Source organism: Pipistrellus hanaki (genome assembly GCF_964339955.1).
Source record: "Pipistrellus hanaki genome assembly, chromosome: 16".
Taxonomy (NCBI): Eukaryota; Metazoa; Chordata; class Mammalia; order Chiroptera; family Vespertilionidae; genus Pipistrellus; species Pipistrellus hanaki.
The window spans coordinates 24863540-24874022 of record NC_140518.1 but is presented as its reverse complement, the minus strand read 5'-3'; the positions used below and the strand labels follow the sequence as shown (position 1 = coordinate 24874022).

The window sequence follows — 10483 nt, the reverse complement described above, 5'->3', positions numbered from 1 at the left end:
CCGATGTTCATTCTACTGCCACCCACTGCATTCATTGATTTTTTTTTCCTCTCCCCCGCCACCTGTATTCTTCTTTGTCTCTCCTACAGTTCCCTTCACCCTTCCTTCCTATCACATATCCGCAAGCCTCTGACTCTTAAGCACACACCACACACACATCTGCCTTACTACACTTTGTACCTATCCGTCTCCGTATTTACCACCGAAGTCTACCAGAGCCGCAGGGACTCAGAGAAGACCCAGAGAGCCTGCCAGGGCCTCTGCCTGAGTCACCCTGGGGAGGAGAGCTCAGTATTCCCAGCTCCCGCTTTGTTGCTTTTGGTTAGCCTGCTCCTGCACCACGCCAACAGGTCAGAGTGTCTCCGGTGGTTAAGCTAGTTAACTATCGTTTTCCTGTTTGGGGCTTTAGTTGAGGTGGAGGTTACCGGAGGGAGAACCGGGACAAGCTGCACTAGGCTGAGGCGTAGCCGGCTGAACCGCCGCGTGATCCCTTTCACTTCGGAACTAATTCCCCGGATCAAGCGCCCTTTCTGGCAACAAGATAAACAGGTTCCGCTGGAGGTTTGGCTGCTTGGCTTGGAAGCCCTCGATCACCGCGCGCTCACCTCCATCCACCTCGGCTCCGGCCGGGGAGGACACAGTGGCGGCCATTGTGTGCTGGCCCAGGCTTCACGCCCACTGGGACTGACAGACAGACTGCCTGCCCTGCACAGGTCTCCCCGCAGACCTGCAGGCCCGGGCCCGGAGGCTGCCCCACGCCTGCCCCGTGGGCTACGGAAAAGGCCTCTGTCCCCAACCTCACCACCCACACTCCCGAAGCCTGACAAGGGAACTTCCGGGCAAAGTGGGGCTGTGCTGGTACCTCCTAAGAAGCTGATTCTGAGAAACCCTTCTTCTATGGCGTTGCTATTTCTAGCAGAGTTCCACACCTTGGGCGCCTCCCTATGCTTCCTGCCCTCCTGCAGAAGCCTAGAGAAAGGCTTTCCACTGACCTGTCAAATCTTCTAATAATGTTTTTTCGTTTGCTTTTTTTTTTTTCCAAGGAGATTTCTTTTGGCTTTATTTTTATTTTTGTTGTATTGAAGAAGTGTGATTTACAAGCAGCGAAGGGCTCAGATCTTAAGTATGCTGTTTAATTGGTTTAGACAAAGGTATACACACTTGTGTAACCCACATTCCTCATCACCCCAGAAAGTAGCATAACTTTTTAAAAGTAAAACCCCCAAAATAAAAACAATGAGAGTAAAACCCAAGGCCCATTCTCTGGGTCTTTGATAGAAGTACACAGGTCCACTTCACAGCATTCTAGCGATTGCATTAGCTAAATGAGTAACTCAGCTTTAAAATTTGTTTCTTTTTATTGGATTGATTAGGGTGAGGCTGGTTAACAAAATTATACAGGTGTTAGGGGGGCACAATTCCACAGCACATCATCTGATACTATTGTGTGCTCAGCACCTTAACCTTAACGTTTCGTCGTACTTTTCAAATGGGGGCAAAAGGAGAGGCCACTTAGCACGTGCCCCTTTATGAGCCACCGGGCAGCGCAGAGAGAGAAAGGCGGTTGCCAGAAGTCATTCTGCCTGGGACACCCCGCCCCCAGGCGGCCCTCCGGGTCCCCTGCCTTCCAGGTGCCTTCTCTCTGGAGGCTTCCCTCCTGGGGCTCCAGGGGAGTAGGATGCACGGGACCCCGCTGTACCCCACCCCGGGATGCAGCCTTCACAGAGGCCTGTATGTTCAAGAGCTTTCCGTCTCACCGACAGAACGTTTTCTTTCATTTGTACCCATTCCTTCTGCCACACCGGTGTCAGCGGGAGATGCGGGAGGGAGGGAAGACCCTGCCTGCCTGGGGCTCTGCAGGCCTGATCGCCCTGGCCCGGCCCACCCAGGTCAGGAGGGGTTCTCCCCACACTGGGGACAGGGGTGCACAGACCGACAGCGGGAGCTGCTGCTGCTGCGGCTGCTGTGGCAATGAACGCGGAGATCTGCTTTAGGAATCGTTTACAGAATCATTTTAATGGCCATGCAGACCTCTTCCCTTGAGGCCATCTGTCTTCTCCTGGAGCAGCTATCCCTAAAACGCCACTCAGCGCCTGTGTGTCCCTCCTGCCTGCATGCAATTGCGCCTCTGTGTATCCCTGTTCAGACCCCGCCGGCGCAGCGTGGGAAACAGCGGACAGCGCTCCTTCCTTCCCGCACTCCCCTCTCCAGGGCACGTTTTGTATCTTCTGGGAACTTCCCGTAAGAAGCTATTTTCGGTGGTTGAGGGAGCGGATCAGGAGCGGGAGGGGCTGAGCGCGCTGGGGCCAGGAGGATTCAGAAGAGCATCTACCTTCCATGGATCTAAACTTGTCCTTCCTTCGCAAACTTGGCTGCTCTTTGGAACCGCGGGGGAGCTTTGGAAACAAGTGATGCCTGGCTGTCAGCGCACAGGTCTGACTTAGTTCCTCTGGGATGCAGCGTGGCATCTGGGTGCTTAAGGTCCCCCAGCTGCCCGGTGGAAAACCACGGGAGTGCATTTCTCCCTCCTCGTCCCACTCGGGAACAATCAGACCCTCTGTCCAAGTCGTTGGTCTCAGGGATCGGGCTCCTGTCCCTTTGCAACCTGCCATCTCCAGATCCGCAAGGTCCGTCCCGGAAAATCCGCGCGCGCGACCACGCCAAACACGCCGCGGCGGCGGGCGGGGCTGGGGCTGGGCGGGGGCGGGGCCTCTCGTGGCCCCGCCTCCCGTACGCCTATCGGCGAGCGGTGCGGGCCCTGACGTCACTCTTGTCAGGGCCGCGGCACATGGGCGGCCGGATGCGCTGAGCCCGGCGCTGCGGGCCGCGGGGCGCAGGGGAGCAGCGGCCGCCCGCGCGCGGGGCGGGGGGTGGGCTGGGGCCGCGCGCGGCCTCGGGTGCTGGCGGGACGGGGCCGCGTTGGCGCGGTGTCTTCCGCCCTCCTGCGATCGCCTGCACAGTCTTTTTTTATTTTTTAATTTTATTTTATTTTTGCAATCTTAAACATTTTGCAAGGCGGTGGTGGGTTCAAGACAGGTGAGAGCATCCCGCAGGTCGCCGTCCCGGAGCCGGAGGGCACTTGGCGCGCTCTCCGGAGGCTGGCAGCACTGGAAACCTGAAAGTTTTTTGCTTTTATTTATTTTTTTTATGCAGATGCATTTCTAAAGCTATAAACACATTTTTTTTTCCTTCTCTGGTCTCCAAGCGAGTACTTTTGGCAAAGGACGGAGGAAAAAAGCTCAGCAGCATTTTGGGGGGCGGTTGTATTTTTTTTTTAAGAAAAATATTTGCATCGCCATGGAGAAAATGTCCCGACCGCTCCCCCTGAACCCCACCTTTATCCCGCCTCCCTACGGCGTGCTCAGGTCCTTGCTGGAGAACCCGCTGAAGCTCCCCCTTCATCCTGAAGACGGTGAGCGCTGCCCTCCTGGTTGCCCCTCTCTGGGAGGGGGAAAGAAGCTCTTGGGGTCCCCCTCCTTCGCAGGGCAAACACCCCCCCCCCCCCTGCCACTTCTCCCCTGCTCCCCGCAGCTAGCTCGCTGGAGCATCCATCTCCCTCCGTTCCCAGGGACCCCGGCCCTGCTTTAATGACATAGAGGAGCTCACCCATCACCCCACCTCCCCTCGAAAAATGGGGGACCCCCCTCACTGTGCAATGTTTCCAATAATGCAGGGGACCCGGCCCAGCCTCCCCAGGTCCAGCTCTGGCTGAGCGGGTGGGAGATGGAACTTGACAGGTCCGTGTTCCGCACACGGAGGCTTCTGCGCCCGCAGAGAGACACGCCGCGCTGGGGCAGAGCTCCAGCTGGGGGAGGAGAGATGGGGGGGGGGGGGGCTTGCTCCCGAAGGGGTGGAAGCCCGAATTGGGGGGACGGGTGTCTCACCTTCTAGGCCGAGTATTGGGATCCTATTATTGTGCCTGTTATTAGTTCGGATTTGGAGCTCAGGAGGTGTGCGCGGAGACAGGAGTTCTCCAGTGAAGAGTAATTGAGAAGCGGGGGGAGGAGGGGTGCTGAGAGCTGGCGGGTGGGGGGTGAGGGGTGCTGCCTCCCCGCGGGAAGCGGTGCCCGCCTCCTCTCGCTCTGCACTTTGTCGGTGGGAGGGGAGCGAGGAGCAGGCTCACGTGTAGCGGCGCGGGAGCCTCCTCTGGCCCGAGCCCTTTCCCGGTAAGTCCCGAAGCTTCCCCGGTGGCCTGGGCTGGAGCCGGGCCTGAGGGAGGGAGGGAAGGGTCGTGCAAGGAGACCCTGAACCACCCGAGCTGGTGCAGCCAGGGGTTTGCCATTTGGGCTCATCCCAGTAGCAAATGCAGACCGTGTGGCTCGGAGTGGAAGGTCCTGAAAGATCCTTTGGCCACCCATAGCCCGGGAGCACTCGCATCTTCTCGCACCCTCTTTGCTGGCAGGGGCCCACTTGTTGCATGGCACCCAGGCCTTGTTGTGTGCACAGGCTGAGGCTCGGCCTTGTTCTCGGTCTGCAGAGCACAGCCTTCCGCGGAGCTCTCCTTGAAGGAGTAGCACTTGGCAGGGAGGTGCTGTCTGCCTGCAGCCTTTTTTGCATCCGTGGGTGTTTCCAGTCAGATTCTCGGGAGATGAGACTGGAGAGGATTAGAACGGATGGCAGCGGCGGAGGCTGTGTTTCTCCGAGGAAGGAGCTCAGAAGCCAAATTCCTTAATTCCCAGATTCCACCGGCGCCTGAGTACTAGACTTGGCAAAACCCTGAGCGCTGGGTAAAGCCCTCCCCGGGTGAGGCGATGCTTCCAGGTAAAAATAGTTGCATACCTCCATCATAGGTATGTCAGGCAACCACCTTTCCCATCAGCCGGGCTTTTAACAGCTTGTGTGCGTGTGTGATTTTTTGTGAACCAGGTCACACTTATGTGTTTAGGGGAAGAGGTGGAAGAAAACACTTTGTATGTGTGTGTGTGTGTGTGTGTGTGTGTTTTAAAAAAAGGAAATAAAACTCCTTTTGTAGAATCCAGGGTAGCCCAGTGGATTTAGAAGCAAAACCCGAGCTTAGGCCGTGTTCTCAGTTGTCTTCTGGGCCAATATGAGGCATTGGTCAGGTTCCTTCCGGCTTAGAGCCTCCATGTCTTCATTATACATGGGGATAATCACGAGTTGCAAGTAGATTCTGGGAGTTTTGGAGAGAATATATGGAAAGAGCCAGGTACGAAGTAGGTGCTCAATACACGGTTTCAGAGAAGGGCGGAGAGTCCCTGCTTCAGCGAACTCAGAATCACCAACTCCCGGGCTTTCCACGTCTGAATGGCTTCCTATTGTTACTGTAATGACTTTCCTAGATGCTAAATCATGCCTAGTTATTGCCTTTTTTTCTTAAAAAAAAAAAAATCCCAGCGGTTTTATATAATTGTGAGCGTTACTTTCCCACTGTGGGTTGAAATGATTTGCCTCCTCAAATAATGCCCCAAAGACTGTGCCCCCTTGTTTACGTCCCAGAGCAGTCTGTCGCCCCGACCCAAGGACCAGCGCTGTCTTTCCAAAGTAAATAGGAAGATGCTGAAACACGGGCCCGGATCCATGTCCTGCCTGAACTTTTCACTCTGGAGCCACAAAAGCCGGCGGCCAGACAGCCCCCGTGTTTGTGAGACCAGAAGACAACTGAGAACACGGCCTACGCTCCAGTAGCTCTGGAGCAGAGGCTGGGAGAGGCGGTGAGAAGGCCGCATGTTCTCTCTGTTAACATCCGACTCTCCCCTTTCCCCGCAGCGTTTCACAAAGACAAAGACAAGGACAAGAAGCTGGATGATGAGAGCCACAGCCCGACCGTCCCCCAGTCCGCCTTCCTGGGACCCACCCTTTGGGACAAAACCCTTCCCTACGACGGGGACACGTTCCAGCTGGAGTACATGGACTTGGAGGAGTTCCTGTCCGAGAATGGCATCCCCCCCAGCCCTCAGCACGACCACAGCCCGCACCCGCCCCCGGGGCTGCCGCCCGCCGCCTCTGCCGCCCCCTCCGTGGTGGACCTCAGCAGCCGGGCCTCTGCGCCCCTTCACCCCGGCATCCCGTCCCCGACCTGCATGCAGAGCCCCATCAGACCAGGTAACCCCTCCGACGGCTCTCCCTGCTCACTGCAGGCGGGGAGGGGGGGCTAAGGGAGGGGCGGGGAGGGAGGGTAAACTTCTTCGTTGCGGGGGCTTCGCTCGCTCTGAAAGAGGAGCCTCGAACAGGGTGGGGCAGAGGTAGGTGTCCAGTTGTTCGTCTGGAAAACGGTACAGTGGTGAATAAGTGCGAATACAAGAGTATAAACCCTATTTGGCGTACTCGCCGCTGTGCACCTGCTTTTGCCCCAGGCTGTCTCACCCCCAGCAGCCGGGGTCCCACTCCAGTGAGGGTCTGTGCCACCTCGGGCGTCGGCCGAATGCAGACCAACCCTAGAAATGCTGGTTTTCAGGCTGGGGTCAGAGCCCAGGAACATGCATGTTAACCAGCTCCCCGGGGGATTGGACGCCATTGGTCCAAGGACTGCAGTGTAAGAAACACCAACGGACAGGCGATGATTCGGACAGTTCAGCATCCCTCTCGCCTCCTGCCCCTGTCCGCATCCCCAGCTCCCCGGATGCGAGGCTCTTGTGAAGGATGTGTGTAGACGCTCTATAAGGCAGTGGTGTACGTACGTTCCCCCTTGGCTGGCCTGAAGGGAAAAAACGATGTGAGTTAAGGGTGTGGGGCAGATAGGCGTTTTATCTTTTCCTCTCATGTCGTCACGATGGAGAAGTTGACTCTCAACCCACCTCTCCTAGTAAGCACGGCTTAGCCTTTTTCAGCACCAGGCCTCACAGTTAGTTCTCTCTTATGTATTCCTCTAAACCAACTTGTCCTTATATGTCCCTTTGTCGTTTTCCTCTGTCTGAGCACACTTAGTCCACTTTTATCAATGCCTGCAAGGCCGCAAGGTCGGCTGGAAATGGTGTTGAAATATTACAAAAACCATCCCCTGAAATGGCCAGGACTTCAAAACCCGCTACCGAGTGCTGATACACACATGGAGGAGGGAGGCAGCTGTGGCTCCGGGCCTGCAGCTCCCCGCGGTCTAAAATGAGCAGGAAGAAAGGCCGCAGGTAACCTGGAACAAAGATTCGGCCGGATCCATTGTCAGGAAGGCCGCGGAGCTGAGGCTGCGCTGCAGGGGAGGACGGAGAGCAGGACAATGGGAGATTGTGCTAGAGATCCTTCCTGAACCCCGTGTCCTCCGGGAGAATTTCTGTGACACGCAGAGCAAGAGTAAAAGGAAGGACAGGCAGCAAAGGAGGAAGAGCGCCCCCCTGCCTGGAAGTGTTAGTGTTGGGGTTAAAGTTCTCCATTCATAGCTCTCTGGGCCGGCCCCCTCCTCCCAGACCTACAGTGAGTTATGGCCCAAGGCTACTGGCTGGCATGGAATTCATTCTTAACCTCTCACCACCTGGGAGGCTGCGGAAGCTTGGGAAAACTCTCTTTCCTATGACCCCGAGCTCCGGGTACTAAGAGCGGACAGTGCCACTGTCTTCACCTTCTTCCCGGGGCCAGACAAGTAGCAAAACACACCATTCAAAGTGACACAAAACCGGGGAGAGGGGGACAGAGCCCCGAAGGGCAGGCACCGCTGTGCCTCAGGCTTTCTGCTCCGTGGCTAAGGGGACGTGCCACTTTGTAGCCGGGTGGCCTTTCACGGGACAGCCTCTCAGAGCCTCTGTTTCCCTCTGTGTGGAATGACAGATTGTCTGTTTGAGCTGTTGTGAAAAATGGAGGTGAGGTACATAAAAGGTGCGGTGACTAGCATCACGAGAGCAGTGATGATCGTTGTCATGTGTGTGTCATCTTTTATCATGTCGTTCAATCCCTGTCTTCTGAAATACCTTCTTAGACTAATGAGGTACGTACAGTATGCAGCTACTTTGTCTGGGGAGAACTCTGAGGAGGTGTGGACCAGTCGTTACTGGCGTGGGGTGTTTGAACCCTACCGCTTACAATCAATTGATAATGTATTTCTCACCCCTCCACCAAATGCCATGTTAGAAATACTGTTTTCCCAGTATTGGGCCCCCACACCGTAGTTCCCAGGGAGGATCAAGAGCTGGGGTTGGGACTGAGGCTTTGGTGACAGTCATTTGTCAGAGCTCGTTAGGATCCGTGTTCATCAGCGACTCAGGAGCCCGAGGTGCCCCGGTCCGATTCGCAGCCCATAGTGAGGACTCCTGCTATCAGTGTCTGTCACTGGTTGGGGTAGGCGGGGGGTGGGGTGGGGAGCGGGAGAAGGGGAGGAAGAGGAAAGACACTAGGACCAAAAGGGACATACAAACGCTCGGTTGACATGTCTTTTTTTGATCATGGAGACACACTTCAAAATAATCTCCTTCTTTGAGTTGAAAACACAATGATATTCCTCACAAACAAGGGGAAACATTAAAGCTCTTCTTCAGACACCAAATGCAGATGAAATGCCCTCTGCTGTTGATCCTTACAAAGATCATGATGCAAAATAGAACTCTCGCGGGTGTGGGCCTGGTGCAGGGTCCCTCCTAAGCAAACATGACAAAGGAGAGAGCTCTCGGTGGTCCTGTGTAATCACAGTGGTGACCGGAATGGAAAGACCAGGTTTCCATTGAGGAAAAGAAATCCTCAGAAGGGAAGAGCACAGAGGTAGCCTGGAGCATTCTGGGAATTGTGTAATCTCAGTCTAGAGCAGGACTTCTCCACCTTGGCGGTACTGCTGTTGCAAGTAAGTCTTTGTTGTGGGAAACTGTTCTGTGCATTGTAGGAAATTTAACAGCACACACACACACTCACACACGCACATACACACTCTCAAACACATGCTCACACACACATACATTCACAACACATACACACTCTCATACACTTATCCACACACTTATTCACACACACTCATCCATCCATACACACACACACACACTCACACACTTACTTATTCTCACATGCACACTCACACTTGCACATACACTCACAACACACACACTCTTCACACACACTCACTTATTCACACAATTATTCACACATACACACTCTCACTCCACATACACTTATTCTCTCTCTCTCTCTCTCTCTCTCTCTCTCTCACACACACACACACACACACACATACACACACACACAAGTTATCTGTGACAAGTTGCTGCCAGATGTCCCCTGGAGGCAGAATCATCCCTGTTGAGAAGTGATGTCCACTGTCCACTGGGGACTGAATCCGGACCCTGTCACCCACATGGATGCTTTTGACCTCCTGTAATGCTCTGTGGCCAAACTCTTGAGAATGTCAGGAGACATTAGGTTTCAAGAAGAAACACAATGTTCATAGAGCAGAGTCGTGCACTTTTAGTTTATAAAAGTATGGCACCTGGTGAACCAGGAGACATTTTCAGAGTTTTGATATTAAACATTTGATTTCTGCTATTGCATCGTTTGGGCTATGCTGGGGAGCATGTATCATTAGGGCTGTCTGTCTGGCAGGAAGGAAACACATGGGCACTTCTTGGTCTGCCCAGAGCATGTCTTGGAATGGCACGGTGAGCATTCCTGTGAATTCTCATAGGATCGGCCGTGACTCGCCCCAACCCCCTTTCCTGTTTTGCGCACCCATCCTTATTCCTCTGTCTCGCTGTCTGATCAGAAAATGAATCAAATGTCTGGAGAAATATACTTGGCCTTGCAGAAATACCCCAGGGGCCCATTCGCCCTCCTGTGGCTCTGGGGTGACGCTCAGCTTCCTGGGCTGATGCCCTAATGGCAGAAGAAGAGCGGTGGCGGCTGGATGCTCTGGCACCTGCACGGCTGCTCAGTCACCTGGGTGCCGCCTCCCGGGCGTCCCAGGCAGCAGAGGCCGGCGTCACCCTGACCACATCGGTGACTGGGCTCCAGGGGGGACCAGGAGTGGGACTTGGAAGCGCCGGGTCCTGGAAACATAAGAATCCGTTTGCCGGGAGGATGGAGCGGCCGCTGTAAGGACAGCAGTCCCTTTAGGGAAAGTCGTCCGCAGCAGACAAAGGCAGGGTTATTTTTAAATCACACGCTTGTGGAGCCAGCATTGAGATAGTTTCCTCTGGTGGTTTTCCTTTGAATAGCTCGGGGGTGTCCTGCCCTGGCAGACCCGTATGCAGCTGAGGGTTGGGGAGTCTCCCTCTCTGGGTGTGGATGAAGGACGGCTGAGGGTGACGAGAAAACCCTTCCACGTGGTGGGGGGAGGAGGGAGCGTCAGGGAGCCCTCAGCATGCCCATAGGGGATGGAATGGGCGTGGTTTCTGCTGACCTTGCCTTGTGAGAAGGCGTGGGCCTGGCAGGAGAATGCTGGCCGTGGGTCTGAGTACTGAAGGCAGGAGGTCGTGTGCTGGTGGCTCTGGGATGAGGGGAGGGTCTGCCCCAGCACCAGTGTTCTCTTGCTTTTCCCAGACTCATGAGGTGAAGCGTCAGTGTCCCCTCCCCATACATGCAGGCGGCTCACATGTTGGCCACCAGCATGGTGTCGTCT

The 10483-nt window shown here is 55.2% G+C and overlaps 1 protein-coding gene across 3 annotated transcripts in view; it reads left to right on the top strand.

The window, feature by feature from the left end:
* The first annotated feature begins 2784 nt into the window (after positions 1-2784).
* Positions 2785-10483, top strand: part of HLF (HLF transcription factor, PAR bZIP family member) — a 46960-nt gene continuing 39261 nt past the window's right edge. For 2 of the 3 annotated variants that reach the window (XM_084862612.1, XM_084862611.1), the window contains exons 1-2: positions 2785-3412; positions 5728-6063. In XM_084862612.1, the coding sequence (XP_084718738.1) occupies positions 3298-3412; positions 5728-6063 (451 nt within the window). In that variant the 5' untranslated portion in view covers positions 2785-3297. Of the gene's footprint in view, positions 3413-4644; positions 4762-5727; positions 6064-10483 lie in introns of those variants that run through there. The other variant, XM_084862613.1, reaches the window with a different exon arrangement.